This window comes from Bombina bombina, chromosome 4, assembly GCF_027579735.1.
Source record: "Bombina bombina isolate aBomBom1 chromosome 4, aBomBom1.pri, whole genome shotgun sequence".
Classification (NCBI taxonomy): Eukaryota; Metazoa; Chordata; class Amphibia; order Anura; family Bombinatoridae; genus Bombina; species Bombina bombina.
Genome location: NC_069502.1, coordinates 684,709,818 through 684,726,873, shown reverse-complemented (window position 1 = coordinate 684,726,873; position 17,056 = coordinate 684,709,818). Strand labels below are relative to the sequence as shown.

Here is a 17,056-nt window from a genome sequence, read left to right as displayed (position 1 = left end):
TCTTGTAGGCCATATAGATAGCATTGTGATCACGCCCGTGGCTAGTGGCAGACACTACACTAATTGGCTAAAATGCAAGTCAGTAGATAATAACTAAAAGTCATGTGATTAGGGGCGGTCAGAAGATGCTTAGATACAAGTTAGTCACAGAAGTAAAAAGTGTATTAATATAACAGTGTTGGTTTTGCAAAACTGGGGAATGGGTAATAAAGGGATTATCTATCTTTTTAAACAACAAAAATTCTGGTGTTGACTGTCCCTTTAAGTAATGCAAGGTTGGTTTACTTATAGCTTAACAAAGGCTGTCTAGCAGATTTAGACCTAGATTTGGAGTTTGGCGTTAGCCGTGAAAACCAGCGTTAGAGGCTCCTAACGCTGGTTTTAGGCTACCGCCGGTATTTGGAGTCACTCAAAATAGGGTCTAACGCTCACATTTCAGCCGCAACTTTTCCATACCGCAGATCCCCTTACGTCAATTGCATATCCTATCTTTTCAATGGGATCTTTCTAACTCCGGTATTTAGAGTCGTTTCTGAAGTGAGCGTTAGACATCTAACGACAAAACTCCAGCCGCAGGAAAAAAGTCAGTAGTTAAGAGCTTTCTGGGCTAACGCCGGTTTATAAAGCTCTTAACTACTGTACTCTAAAGTACACTAACACCCATAAACTACCTATGTACCCCTAAACCAAGGTCCCCCCACATCGCCGACACTCAAATATTTTTTTTAACCCCTAATCTGCCGACCGCCACCTACGTTATCCTTATGTACCTCTAATCTGCTGCCCCTAACACCGCCGACCCCTGTATTATATTTATTAACCCCTAACCTGCCCCCCACAACGTCGCCTCCACCTACCTACACTTATTAACCCCTAATCTGCCGACCGCAAAGCGCCGCCACCTACGTTATCCTTATGTACCCCTAATCTGCTGCCCCTAACACCGCCGACCCCTATATTATATTTATTAACCCCTAATCTGCCCCCCTCAACGTCGCCTCCACCTGTCTACACTTATTAACCCCTAATCTGCCGACCGGACCTGAGCGCTACTATAATAAAGTTATTAACCCCTAATCCGCCTCACTAACCCTATAATAAATAGTATTAACCCCTAATCTGCCCTCCCTAACATCGCCGACACCTAACTTCAATTATTAACCCCTAATCTGCTGACCGGAGCTCACCGCTATTCTAATAAATGTATTAACCCCTAAAGCTAAGTCTAACCCTAACACTAACACCCCCCTAACTTAAATATAATTTTAATCTAACGAAATTAATTAACTCTTATTAAATAAATTATTCCTATTTAAAGCTAAATACTTACCTGTAAAATAAATCCTAATATAGCTACAATATAAATTATAATTATATTATAGCTATTTTAGGAATAATATTTATTTTACAGGTAACTTTGTATTTATTTTAACCAGGTACAATAGCTATTAAATAGTTAAGAACTATTTAATAGCTAAAATAGTTAAAATAATTACAAATTTACCTGTAAAAGAAATCCTAACCTAAGTTACAATTAAACCTAACACTATACTATCAATAAAATTAAATAAACTACCTACAATTACCTACAATTAACCTAACACTACACTATCAATAAATTAATTAAATACAATTCCTACAAATAAATACAATTAAATAAACTTGCTAAAGTACAAAAAATAAAAAAATATTTACAAACATAAGAAAAATATTACAACAATTTTAAACTAATTACACCTACTCTAAGACCCCTAATAAAATAACAAAGCCCCCCAAAATAAAAAAATGCCCTACCCTATTCTAAATAACTAAAGTTCAAAGCTCTTTTACCTTACCAGCCCTGAACAGGGCCCTTTGCGGGGCATGCCCCAAGAAGTTCAGCTCTTTTGCCTGTATAAAAAAAAATACAATACCCAAGCCCCCCAACATTACAACCCACCACCCACATACCCCTAATCTAACCCAAACCCCCCTTAAATAAACCTAACACTAAGCCCCTGAAGATCTTCCTACCTTGTCTTCACCTCACCGGGTTCAACGATCTGTCCAGAAGAGCTCCTCCGATGTCCTGATCCAAGCCCAAGCGGGGGGCTGAAGAGGTCCATGATCCGGCTGAAGTCTTCATCCAAGCGGGAGCTGAAGAGGTCCATGATCCGGATGAAGTCTTCTATCAACTGCATCTTCAATCTTCTTTCTTCCGGATCCATCTTGCAGACCTCCGACGCGGAACTAACGACGAATGACGGTTCCTTTAAGGGACGTCATCCAAAATGGTGTCCCTCGAATTCCGATTGGCTGATAGATTCTATCAGCCAATCGGAATTAAGGTAGGAAAATTCTGATTGGCTGATGGAATCAGCCAATCAGAATCAAGTTCAATCCGATTGGCTGATCCAATCAGCCAATCAGATTGAGCTCGCATTCTATTGGCTGATCGGAACAGCCAATAGATTACGAGCTCAATCTGATTGGCTGATTGAATCAGTCAATCGGATTGAACTTGAATCTGATTGGCTGATTCCATCAGCCAATCAGAATTTTCCTACCTTAATTCCGATTGGCTGATAGAATCCTATCAGCCAATCGGAATTCGAGGGACGCCATCTTGGATGACGTCCCTTAAAGGAACCGTCATTCGTCGTTAGTCCGTCGGGCCAGCAGGATGTTCCGCGTCGGAGGTCTGCAAAATGGATCCGGAAGAAAGAAGATTGAAGATGCCGTTGATAGAAGACTTCATCCGGATCATGGACCTCTTCAGCTCCCGCTTGGATGAAGAGACTTCATCCAGATCATGGACCTCTTCAGCTCCCGCTTGGATGAAGACTTCAGCCGGATCATGGACCTCTTCAGCCCCCCGCTTGGGCTTGGATCAGGACATCGGAGGAGCTCTTCTGGACAGATCGTTGAACCCGGTGAGGTGAAGACAAGGTAGGAAGATCTTCAGGGGCTTAGTGTTAGGTTTATTTAAGGGGGGTTTGGGTTAGATTAGGGGTTTGTGGGTGGTGGGTTGTAATGTTGGGGGGGGGGTATTGTATGTTTTTTTTACAGGCAAAAGAGCTGAATTCTTTGGGGCATGCCCCGCAAAGGGCCCTGTTCAGGGCTGGTAAGGTAAAAGAGCTTTGAACTTTAGTTATTTAGAATAGGGTAGGGCATTTTTTAATTTTGGGGGGCTTTGTTATTTTATTAGGGGGCTTAGAGTAGGTGTAATTAGTTTAAAATTGTTGTAATATTTTTCTTATGTTTGTAAATATTTTTTTATTTTTTGTAACTTAGTTCTTTTTTATTTTTTGTACTTTAGCAAGTTTATTTAATTGTATTTATTTGTAGGAATTGTATTTAATTAATTTATTGATAGTGTAGTGTTAGGTTAATTGTAGGTAATTGTAGGTAGTTTATTTAATTAATTTATTGATAGTATAGTGTTAGGTTTAATTGTAACTTAGGTTAGGATTTCTTTTACAGGTAAATTTGTAATTATTTTAACTATTTTAGCTATTAAATAGTTCTTAACTATTTAATAGCTATTGTACCTGGTTAAAATAAATACAAAGTTACCTGTAAAATAAATATTAATCCTAAAATAGCTATAATATAATTATAATTTATATTGTAGCTATATTAGGATTTATTTTACAGGTAAGTATTTAGCTTTAAATAGGAATAATTTATTTAATAAGAGTTAATTAATTTCGTTAGATTAAAATTATATTTAATTTAGGGGGGTGTTAGTGTTAGGGTTAGACTTAGCTTTAGGGGTTAATACATTTATTAGAATAGCGGCGAGATTGGGTCGGCAGATTAGGGGTTAATAATTGAAGTTAGGTGTCGGCGATGTTAGGGAGGGCAGATTAGGGGTTAATACTATTTATTATAGGGTTAGTGAAGCGGATTAGGGGTTAATAACTTTATTATAGTAGCGCTCAGGTCCGGTCGGCAGATTAGGGGTTAATAAGTGTAGTTAGGTGGAGGCGACGTTGTGGGGGGCAGATTAGGGGTTAATAAATATAATATAGGGGTCGGCGATGTTAGGGCAGCAGATTAGGGGTACATAAGGATAATGTAAGTAGCGGCGGTTTACGGAGCGGCAGATTAGGGGTTAATAATAATATGCAGGGGTCAGCGATAGCGGGGGCGGCAGATTAGGGGTTAATAAGTGTAAGGCTAGGGGTGTTTAGACTCGGGGTACATGTTAAAGTGTTAGGTGCAGATGTAGGAAGTGTTTCCCCATAGCAAACAATGGGGCTGCGTTAGGAGCTGAACGCGGCTTTTTTGCAGGTGTTAGGTTTTTTTTCAGCTCAAACAGCCCCATTGTTTCCTATGGGAGAATCGTGCACGAGCACGTTTTTGAGGCTAGCCGCTTGCGTAAGCAACTCTGGTATCGAGAGTTGAAGCTGCGTTAAAAATGCTCTACGCTCCTTTTTTGGAGCCTAACGCAGCCTTTATGTGGACTCTCAATACCAGAGTTATTTTTATGGTGCGGCCAGAAAAAAGCCGGCGTTAGTTTTTCGGGTCGTTACCGACAAAACTCCAAATCTAGCCGTTAGTGATATACTAAAGGGAGAGTTTAAAAAAAAAAAAAAAAAGCAGATATAAATTTAGACAAATAACCAAAACTAAAAAATATGCTATGCATTCAAAAAATGTTTTTTTAAGTCAAAGGTAAAAGCTCACAACCTTGTAAGGACAGAGAAACGTAGGTCTCACTATGAAGATATCACTCCATAATTACTTAAAACAATGGTGTCCTCCAGCAATTTTACATTTTGATATATAATAAACAAATTTTAAATAAATACATACATTTAAATTGATTTCTACTTTTTTCCTTCTGGTCAGTGTTATTTAAATATTTGTTAGAATATTTTAAATTGACAAGCTTTTTTGACTGGCCCAAAGTCAAGCCAATAACAGACCTTGCCAAGCTTAGAGTACTTAAAAATACATCAGTTATGAATACAAAATTAGCATGTTTACCTGTTTTCTTCAGAAGAAAATTTCCTGGCATTTTGTAAGTGGACTGATAAAAGGCTGTTTACCTAGAAGAGACAATGAACTGGGGTTCACTTAATGGTCATATGATATTTGAATACAAAAATGATCAATAGGCTTTGTCAGGCTAAGGTATGTAGAGTGATCTAAATGTGTACCTCTTGTTGACTGTACCTAGAGAGATTAACGGCACCTCACTGTCAAAGCCAATAAAAGTCAAAATATATTTGGAGTTGACAGTTTTGCTTGTTACAGATAATTGCCAGGTGTTCTTTTATATGGTGTGTTATCCTTAGTATATGATAGAGATAAGTTAAAATATCATGTCCTGAGGTTTTAGAGTAAGAGGCCTATTTATTAAAGGTCTGTTGGACCTGATCCGACAGTGCGGATCAGGTCCGACAGATCTCGCTGAATGCGGAGAGCAATACACTCTTCGTATTCAGCATTGCAACGCCGCCCCCCACAGATTCACGGCCAATCGGCCGCCAGCAGGGAGGTGTCAATCAACCCGATCGTACTCGATCGGGTTGAATTGTGGCGATTCCTGTCCGCCTGCTCAGAGCAGGTGGACAGGGTTATGGAACAGCGATCTTTAGACCGCTGCTTCATAACTGCTGTTTCTAGTGAGCCTGCAGGCTCACCAGAAACACGGGCCCTCAAGCTCCATTCGGAGCTTGATAATTGGGCCTCTAAGTCTCTAAAATTCTCATTGGCTTGACCAAAACAACTATTTCTATTTTAGCTGTTTACTTTATTTCATACAATATATTATGGAACCATCATTAAAGGGACAGTCTAGTCCAGGGATTAGCAACCTTGGCTCTCCTGAAGATTTGGAACTACATTTCCCATGATGCATGTAGTTCAAAAACATCTGGAGAGCCAAGGTTGCTGACCCCTGTTCTAGTCCAAAACAAACTTTCATTATTCAGATAGGGCATGTAATTTTAAACAATTTTCCAATTTACTTCTATCACCAAATTTGCTTTGTACTCTTGGTATTCTTAGTTGAAAGCTAAATCTAGGAGGTTCATATGCTAATTTCTAAGCCCTTGAAGGCCGCCTCTTAGCTTAGGGCATTTTGACAGTTTTTCATCACTAGAGGGTGTTAGTTCATGTGTTTCATATAGATAACACTATGCTCACGCATGTGGAGTTCCTAGGAGCCAGCAATGATTGGCTAAAATGCAAGTCTGTCAAAAGAACTGAAATAAGGGGCAGTTTGCAGAGGCTTAGATACAAGATAATCACAGAGGTAAAAAGTGTATTAATATAACTGTGTTGGTTATGCAAAACTAGGGAATGGGTAATAAAGGAATTTTTATCTTTTAAAACAATTAATATTCTAGTGTAGACTTTAAATGTGATGAATGGAGTGATATAACAGAAAAAAATGTATCCTTAGTAAATAACAGAGATTAGATAAAATACTATGTCCTGAAGTTTATATTAGTAGGACTCTAAATTATCATTGACTCAATAAGCCGTTTACTGTGTTTCATGCAATATATTATGGAACTATTTGAGTTATTTAGAGCAAACCATTGATTCTGATTTACATCTATATATTTATATATTATATAACAGTTCCAATAAAAATTTACTCACTTAAACTGTATTTTCATCAACCGGGGGCCTTCACATCGCATGATACACAGTTTAAAAGAAAGGAAAAGCACTCACCAGTTTTGTAACAAAGTATAAAACTTAGCATTTATAGTTCACAGATTAATATCCATATCCATCATACCTAGACGTTTCGGTGTCCATATTGACACCTTTCTCAATGGCAATGGAAAAACACCACTGTTCCTCCTTTTCCATTGCCATTGAGAAAGATGTCAGTATGGTTTAATACTTTACTACAAAACCGGTGAGTGCTTTTCCTTTTATTATATACTAGGGCAGTCTATTTAAAAAAAAAATACAAACCCTAAAGCTAAAATTACACCAAATAAAAAATGTAAAATTACAGACATAAATAAACAAATGTAATGGGGATAAAAATTCCCCCCAAAAATAAAAACACCCCCTAATCTTATACTAAACTACCAATAGCCCTTAAAAGGGCTTTTGTAGGGCATTGCCCTAAGTTAAACAGCTCTTTTACCTAAACAAATTAAAAAATTACCCCCTAACAGTAAAAACCCCCAACCACCAAACCCCCCAAAATAAAAAAAAAATAACACTAAAAAAAATAAATAAACTACCCATTGTCCCTAAAGGGGCATTTGTATGCGCATTGCCCTTAAAAGGGCATTCAGCTCTATTACTGCACTTAAAAGGGCAATTAGCTATTTTCCAGCCCAAAAAACCCTAATCTAAAAAAAAAGCATAAGACTAAGCCCCAAATAGATACTCACCATTCCTGAAGTCCGGCGGAGAAGGTCTTCTTTCAGGCGGCTCCATCATCTTCTATCTTCATCCGGAACGAAGGCGGCGGGGAGTGGAGGTGTGGAGCTGGGGTACCTTGCATTCAATCTGGGGTACCTTGCATTCAATCTTCAATGTGCGACGGACGATCACATAAAGAGAAGCCTCCACACCGCCAAGGACCGCCGCTGTTGAGGACCGCCGCTGAGGATCCACGCATCAGGCAATCCAGCTCCGCACCTCCGCTCTGTGCCGCTTTCGCTCCAGATGAAGATAGAAGATGATGGAGCTGCCTGGAAGAAGACCTTCTCCACTGGACTTCAGGAACGGTGACGGTGAGTACCTATTTGGGGCTTAGTTTTAAGATTTTTTTTTAAGATTAGAGATTTAATGGGCTATAAAAGAGCTGATTGCCCTTTTAAGGACAATGCCCATACAAATAAAGTAAAAAATAAACTTTCATTATTCAGATAGGACATGCAATATTTCTCAAATTTCCAATTTACGTCTCTTATCTAATTTGCTTTGTTCTTTTTGGCATCCATTGTGAAAAAGTAGATGTAGGTAGGTTCAGAAGTAATGCACTACAGTGAACTAGCTGCTTGTCACTGTCTCACCCAATTTATTCAGCTAGGTCCCAGTAGAGCATTGCTCTCCTTCAATAAAGGATACCAAGAGAATGAAGCAAATTTGATAATAGAAGTAAATCTGAAATCTGAAAATTGAATGCTCTATCTGAAAATCAAGTTTTCTTTCATGATTATGTCCCTTTAAGGTCTATTTCTCAGCTCTGTATGTTTATTTTACAACATTTTTGTTGTGAAGAAAAGGCATGATGATATTATTTCTGCAGACACAAATTCACTGTTTAAAGAACTTTAAAACCAATAATATGTGATAATCTCTTAAAGATAAAAAAAAATTGCCCAAAATAATCTTATAGAAACCTTAGGGAGAGCATGGCATTGTGAATGGATTAATGGAATTAAATAAACATTACAATCTTGTATATATAGCATCTTGCTACATAATTAAAAAACTAATCTATATTTTAGGATGAATAACCTTTTGATTATAATGTATCTTAAATAGAAAATATATTTAGATAGATTTTTCCTCAAAAAACATTTTATATATAAAAAAAAAATCCTATTTAAATAAAAACAGATTTTTCTTTTCTAAAATCAATGATTTTTTATCCACCCTGATTTGTAGGGCTGTCCACATACTGGTCATATAATGTGAGTATATAAATATTCATAGTTTTGTTCAGACTTTCACTAGAATTAAGCCTGTGATTAAACCAATTTCTCCTCTTTGAAGTCTTAATTTGTTTATATTTTTAGATTTTGCAGGCTCTTCCTTTTGAGCCTAAGCATAAAGTGGATATTAACCCCTTCCTGTCGATACTAATTTGTTACTTGGGAACAAAGTTCTGATGTAAACAAATTATTAAAAAATTGAAATCACTTGATCATACATGCAATTGCGTGATTTCAATGATGGGACCGGGTCTGGGGGGAGTGCCTATGATGCTAGGCACGCCCTCCAGTCCACGATTCCAGTTAGGAAGTCGTAGCTGCTTCAGTACAGTAGGACGTTCCATGCCGTCCTATTGGCCCTAAAGCCCAGCACAGTTAGGACGGCATGGAACGTCCTAAAAGCGTTAAGGGGTTAAGCTGCTTTCTTGGAAGGTTTTGTTCCTCTTGGCTATTTCTTCTGCTAGAAGAGTTTCTCAGTTATCTGCTCTTTCATGTGATCCTACTTATCTGATTTTCCATCAGGATAAGGTAGTCATCAGGGTCAAATTTAGTTTCTTGCCTAAGGTTGTGTCTTCTGACAAAATCAGTTGGAAAATTGTTGTCCTTTCTTTGTGTCCTAATCCCAAAAATTATTTAGATAGATCTTTGTATAATATAGATGTTGTTAGGGCGTTAAAATATGTGGACGATACTAAGGATTTCAGAAAAAAAAACCTAGTTTATTCGTCCATTTTACTGATTCCAGGAAAGTTCCAGGAAGGGCAGAAGGTTTTACTTGCATTAAAAAATGCTCTTTTGGGGTTGTGGATTTAGTTTGCTGTGAAAAATTATGTTTCTTAAATCTCGCCCTATATGTTTCATTACTTGTGGACTCCACAGTTTGGGAATTAGTTCCCAGGAGTAATGAATTGTGGATTCTCACCACCTGTATGAATGAAAACATAATTTATGCTTCCCTGATAAATTAATTTATTTTATGTTGATGAGAGTCCACCGACCCCACCTTGTGTTTTTTTTTTTCTGGTGTTGTTTTTCTATATTTCTTTATTTATCAATGCTGACAAATACAGAATATAAAAATCCATTTGCATTATCTCACTGACTAAAAGACAAACAGATAGAAAAGTTTTCACTGTACATACAAGAAACGTCTGAAATAAATTCTCAGTATATATTTATATATTTTTTTAAACTTTAACTTTGATCAACTGTATAAAAGGAAAATATACTGTGTATAACAAAACTAAACCTTGAAGAGTAGCAGTGTCCACCTCTTAGATAGCCATGAACATAAGGGATATATATCAACATGGTCAAAAGTCTCTCAAACCTTTTACCTTCTATGTCCAAAGTCCATTCACCCCTGATCTGAGCCTGAGGAAAGAAGTCTGTGTGTTGCAGAGAAGTCAGGAGACGTGTCAAGAGGTATTGTGGTAGAATATGTAGGAACCACTCCCACTTTCTCATAGAGGGAGAGGTCCTAGAATGTACATCAGTTGTAAGTTGTTGGAAAAGTTCTGCTCTGAACAATTGAAATGTGTGTGGGGGGGGGGGGGGGAGTGGGGTTAGTCAAGATCCAGTGTTTAAAAATGAACTTTCTTGCAACCAACAAGGCCGTACCTAGAAATCTTTTGTGATGCTTAACCCCTCTGGATAAGCTGAAAAAAATTGCTAAAGGCAACTCAACTTCCCACCTCCTAGATAGCCAATATAATATTGTTTTCCAAAATTTGGTTAAACGCAGACATTGTCATGTCATATGCAGAATCCCTGGATCTGGTCTTCTGCACTTAAGGCAGGAGTTAGAAGTTTGGAGCACCCATTTCTGGTACATCCCTGGTGTGATATATGAGTTGTGTAGCAACTTAAAGTGAGAGTTCCTCATATCCTGAGATAAGGTTGCCTTCTTTACTAATTTGAGACTTTCCACCACTTTTTGTTATGATATTTCTTTCCCAATTAGAGTGGACCAATTAACAGCTATTTTCATTGTATTCTTTTGGTTCGTATTTTCTAAGAGCATTTTATTTTATTTTTTATTTTTTTAATTTTTTTTAATTTTTCAAAAGAGCTTTATTTAAAATATATGCAGATACACTTCATAAAAGGCATGTACAAGATATACTTCGGCAGAAATGCAAAGCAAAACATCACTGAAACAGCACATTGCACATATTCTGAAAAAAAAAAACATAAAAAAGAAACATGACATCTACATGCACATATGCACCGTAAGTTTAAAACATTAAATCACATTCCTTAAATCAGTGTATCTCTCTATTATTCCCATTTTTGGCATTGCAGACCACTCTTGGGTCTTGTTGATAGAACTGGAAAAAGTAGGAATGGGAATTCAGAAAAACAAATAAACAGAACAAAACAAAATACAGACATCAAAAGGGACTAAAGGGAAGGGAATCAAACAACTATAACAATGTGAGTGGGAGGGAGATGGCTTAATTTATATCTAAATAGGCCTCCCGTAGGCCCCTGGCACTCTCACTTGTGATATATAATTATAGCATATAGGGAAAAGATTTGGGTTTTAAAGGGGAACTGATAAAGATTAGAAATGTAACTGGGATTTAGCAACTTATGTGCAACACCTTGTGAATTCAGGTTGGGGATATCTGTGGGAGACAAAGAACTGAGCGACTGGATATACCTAACGCTATATTTTAAATTCTAGGGCTACAATACATTAGTGTAATCATCATACGGTTTTTAAATATTTATCCTTCCTAAAAATATGAACTTATCTGAGGTTTTGCCGTCTAGACTACCACTAAGTGCAGATATTCAAACATGTGGATTAAAGGGTTTATTGCCTTCTGGAGTTATCCTGTTAAGGTGTTTAGCTCATTCCACCCACCTCGGGCCCCGGCCGTAGGCCACGCAGAGGAGGGGGGGGCACGCAATGATCGCTCCATCAGGGCTAATGTATTTGTTGTAAACCAGCGATCAACATAAATAACCTCAGTAATGGTGTCCTTTTGGTATGAGTAAGAAGGCTCCAACTAGTCAACAAGAGGACATGTATATGTAGAAACCCATGCATCACAATATAACTTATATAATCACTAAGTAGTATATAGTGGACTCCAGACCCTCCTGACACAGTCGCTTGTTATAACATATACATAGGGCTATGAAGTCTGTTCTAATGTACTTTCCCCCTAACCACCATTAAAATACAATAAACACCATCCTAGTACTTAAAAAAACATGCAGAATAAACTATTTACAGATCTGAACAATAACGTGTATTATACCACTACAGGACCAGTCGAGTCAATGTTGTGAAGTCCGAAAGGGGCATCTGTAGTCTACCCCTTTCCTGTTTTCGGGTAACAATCGCTTGTATGGAAGTGGCCATTGTCCCTGTATGAATCAATTAAGCATCTCCGCCATCCGGTCTCAGCTGGGATGATATGCCAGCGGTTTAAGAGCAATTCAGAGAGTCTTTTTGGCGCCCTCAGCGCCTTTTGTGAAACCGCATGTCCCATATTTATGTTAGGAGTGTCCATCGCATCACTATGTTTGCAAATGAAGCCCTTGAAAAAGGTATTCAGCGGCATAGGAGTATTTATCGCCTTGCTGTACTGTAATTCCGGGTACCCATATGGCTGTGTGCCTCCGTCTGACTCCTCTAAAGGCATGACACATCCTTTATATGAGAGCCCTTGTTGAGGCCAGCACGTCCGTCTAGCGAGTGTCTGCATATGAGGAGACGCTAATGTCGGGTGTTGGGTAAGATCTCGGCCCTTTACTTTGATGGACATGCATCCCAGGTTGTGACTAAGATCCATTTTTGGCTGCAATCTTCCGTGGTCAGGCGCTTTGTGTAGGTGTTCTGCACATGTTTTGTGGTGGATTGTATTAGGTGAAGTAATTTCCACAAGACCGGCTCTATTTTGGCTGTCGGAATCATAGGTTCTCTCTCCTTGATCCTCCGGTACACAATCGGAGCTCATTTTCCTCATCAAGTAGTCATATGGCGCCTTTTCCAGTAACAATTCGAAGATTTTCTCTAATCTTTCCACGGATGATGGAAGGGGATGTTGTTCGGTCACACAAATCATTATTAATGAGGGAAAGTAAGTGAAGCCTCCGCACAATTCCTCCCAGTATTTATCACGGTGTTGCAACAGGATTAAAGTCCCAAAAGATAGAAATATTGAAAAGGTTCAGTAAGCTAGATTTCTCTAGCAGCACCGATAACCCGGCTCTTCCCGGGGGGGAGGTGGATACCTGTCAGCAGGCCGCCGCCTAAGGCCTTTCTCCGATCTGAGTCCCCAATGTCATATAAACAGCAGAACAAGATGATATTGGCTCCCAGATACCTGATCTACGGAGTTGTCAAGTGATATGTTTTTTCTTGCTGTTAATTACCAACAATCGGCGGATTATTGGGAGATCTTTTGGAGCCTACAGAAAATGCGTCCTACTCTGAACGCTGCACAGACACGCCCCCCGCATTTTATTTTTAATGGGGGAATGCCATGGGGAGAGTAAGGATAACAAGGTATGTTAAGATTTTGAGCACTCTGATATCAGGCCGTCTGCAAGCAATGAGGAAATGTAATACTTTGTTTGTAAATAAGCAAAATAATGTTTTTTAGGTAACCCATAAGAGGTTTTAAGAGTCTGGAAAGACTTAATTTGACCCCCACCACTCTCCAAAAATTGGTGCACATAGCACAGTCCCCTGTTTGCCCATATTTGTAAAGGTGCAGTAGTGAAAACCGCTATAAAATCTGGATTCCCTCTAAGGGGTAGGAAATGAGTGTATGTATTAGTTGTGTTAAGCCAGTGACAGAGACTTCTCCAAGCCTTTAATGATTAACTAAAGGGAATGAAGTCCATCCATAGATTATTTGCTTGTTTAGCGGATAGGTGGGGGAGTATAGATAAGGACCATGGTGAGGCTATTTCCTGCTCCAAGTCTCTCAGAGTATAATGATGTGACTTGCTAAGCCAGTCTAATAAGAATTTGCTCAGAGCTGCCCAATTGTACAGCTATATATAGAGACTCAGTCCTCCATGCGCCAAACTACACACTAATTTGGAATGTCGCACTCTGTGTTTTTTTCCTGCCCAAATAAAATCAAATAGGCATAAGAACAGTACTCCTTATGGAGGTGCGCTTGTCAGAAATGGATAGCCTTCAGATAATTCCCAGATGCTCATTCAGCACTCCCAACGAAAAGAACGTAGAACAAGTCCTGCAGAAGTCCTGCTGTTCTCTTGTCTTCTGCAGGACGTGTTCCAAATAAAATCAAACATCTAAGACTGTAAGATTTTTTCTTCCTCAAGAGGACTTGGAGCATCTGAAACACATATAACAATTTTGGGAAAATAACCATTTAAAATAGATTGATCCTCCAAGAGAATGATATCATCAAGAACTTCCAAGAAGTTAGGTGATTAGTAATTCCCTTGATTAAAGGTCCGTAATTACTTTCATAAAATAAGTTAGGATTAGTAGTCAATTTAATTCCAAATTATTTAAAATGTTTTTTTTTGCTATTTTTAATTGAAACCCTGCCAAAGGGGCTTTATTTTCAGGGATCAGCCACAACAATTCTGATTTATCTTTATTAATGGTATAGCCAGAGACAGCACCAAAGTCAGAGATAATAGACTTAATATAGGTAGACTAGCAGGGGTCCTGCACAAAAATAATTATGTAATCAGCGTAGAGAGACAGATGCAATCTTTATTTTCCAATTGCTAGACCATCTGTCTCCCCACAAATCAGACATGCCAGAGGTTCTATGGCGAGATCAAATAATAGGGGCGAGAGCCTATTCATCCCTGTCTTGTACCTCTATTAAATGGAAATGTGGGGGACAGTCCTTCATTAACAATTACAGCTGCTCGGGGTTCCGCATAGATACATTTTATAGTTTCAAGGAAACTACCTTCCACACCGAACTTAGATAAAGTGAGATAGAGATGTTCCCAGAGGATCTTATCAAATGCTTTCTCCGCGTCGACCACCAACAGACATGCCGGCGACCGACACGGTCGCAAATGCGATGCTCCCTCCCTCTCTTCAGAAATGTGATAAAACTAGTTGGACCTTTCTAACATTGACTACAGAAGGTCTTCCTTTAACAAACCCTGTTTGTTCAGGGCTTATCACACTTGACATCACCCTGCCCAACCTATCTGCCAGAATCTTGGTAAACAGCTTGTAGTCATTGTTGAGGAGAGAAATTGGGCGGTACAACTCCGGGTGTAAGGGGTTCCTATAAGGCTTAAAGATAATAGTGATGTGGGCTTTGTTGAAACTTCTGGAGGGGAGGATTCTGCCCTCTAGAATAGAGTTAAAGAGAATAGTTAGGGACTCTGTGATTACTGGAAAAAGGAATGTGCAGGGAGCCCAATAAATAAAATTTAAAACTCAGCTTTTATTAGCCTAATCATTTAAAAACAGGGAACATAAGTTATATATACCAATGTTAGCTAACAGGTTGATGCATTTCGGCTGTCCACCGTACTCATAGCTTAGCCAGATTTTCAGGATTGCCATGGGTGAGAGGCTGAGCAGATTATTAAACTGTGCTCCAATTCAGATATCCAGAAAATCTGGCCTGTTAGGGAGGCCTGAGAACAGGTTTGAAAACCAGTGCTCTATCTGAATCATGATATAAAAATTATGGGTTTAATGTCTCTTTAATGTCCCAGATTTATATTGTAAATTGCGTGTGGTGAGTGTACTGATTGTGTGGTGTGGATATTGTGTGTTTTTGTAGTGAGAGTGTGTACTATATTTTTGTGTAGTGTGTGTAATTTATGGAGACTTAGTGAGTGGGCAGCAAACGCTATACATCCGCTTCCAGCATGTACTACTGCACAAATATTGCCTTGTGCAATGATGCCCCCTGCTCTTGTGGGACCAATCAGGAGAGAGCAGGGACTATCAATCACCCTGAGCTAACATTTTCAGGGTGGTTTATCTCTGCCAGTGCCACCTCAGGTGGCAGAAAGGTTACGAAGCAGCAGTCCTATGACCACTACTTCTAACTTTGCTGTAAGCAAGCTAACATGAGCGAGCCTGCACTGGTAAGGCTATACAGCAAGTGTTCGCTAATTATTACATGGAGCCCATGTGTGCAGTATGTGTGTGTGGGGGTCAGTGTATCTTTACAATGTATATGAAGTGTGTGCATGTTAAAACACCCTGTCTTCGATATTTGTCAAACATCTGAAGTACTTACAATATTTTCATTCTAAGGCAGTTTATCAGGCACTACGTCTTGATCATGTATTTTATTTTTTATATCAATTCTGCAATATATATATAGTGTTTTTTTCTAATAATCAAGCAAAAGAGCATCTCACCTTACTTAAAGGGACAGTCAACACCAAAATTGTTATTTTTTAAAAAGATAAATAACGCCTTTACTAACCATTCCCCAGCTTTGCAGAACCAACATTGTTATATTAATATACTTTATAACATTCAAACTTCTAAATTTCTGCCTGTTTCTAAGCCACTACTGACAGCCTCTTATCACATACTTTTTATAACAGGAGACTGCTAGTTCATGCGAGCCATATAGATAACATTGTGCTCACGCCCGTGGAGTTGTGGATGACACTGTACTAATTTTCCAAAATACAAGTCAATAGAATAGAATAGATAATGAATTTCCATATGATCAGGGGGGCTGTCAGAAGATGCTTAGATACAAGGTAATCATAATTAACATAACATGTTTTCTGTGCAAAACTGGGGAATGGGTGATAAAATGATTACCTCTTTAAACAATAACAATTTTGCAGTTGACTGTCCCTTTAAGTTACGGGGGGGGGGGGGGGGAGAGAACGAAATAAATAACGAAAATATACAGTTTTTGCCCTATACATAGTAAAACACTTTATCATCTTGACAGTTATTCTGGAGCAGCATGGCTTGCTAAACAGAATGTGCTAGCCCACCACAGCCGTTCTACGTTGCTGTGACTGCCTTATTCGCCGTGGTGACTACATGGGGTAAAGGCGCATTTCCATTACACCAATCTCCCATTTATTGTTTGTCATAGAACATCCCTTGTGAATCTTCCCACTACGTGTGATAGAAGACGCGCATGTGCTGTACTAGGAAGTTACAGTACAGTGGCCTGCATTAGGACAATTCTATTTTGGACGATTTGGTAGCATTCAAGCAGGCTTGGTCATGACGTATACGGAAATGGGTGGTGTCTAACAACCGGTGGAGGTTCTGTAGGAGTGAGCTGGCAGGACCAAAAGCTAGCGCATTTTGAGGGGGTTCCCCAACTTGTTCGGGGGCGCGCAATGGAGCCGTAAGTTTTGGGGGCGTGTGCAGGGTACATGGGTGGTGATGACAGTGTCAGTTTGGAATGCTAAGACATGGGGTCCCCTGGTATGGAATAGAAACAATGGCCACGTTGACTAAG

At 38.9% G+C, this 17,056-nt stretch overlaps 1 protein-coding gene across 3 annotated transcripts in view; it reads left to right on the top strand.

Annotated features, from left to right (window-relative positions):
• Positions 1–17,056, top strand: part of TMEM181 (transmembrane protein 181) — a 259,664-nt gene that overhangs the window by 2,619 nt on the left and 239,989 nt on the right. The window contains exon 1 of one of the 3 annotated variants that reach the window (XM_053710844.1): positions 16,841–16,942. The exons of the other annotated variants lie outside the window; for them this stretch is intronic. Coding sequence (XP_053566819.1) covers positions 16,935–16,942 — 8 coding nt within the window. The 5' untranslated portion in view covers positions 16,841–16,934. Of the gene's footprint in view, positions 1–16,840; positions 16,943–17,056 lie in introns of those variants that run through there. 3 annotated transcript variants of the gene reach the window in all.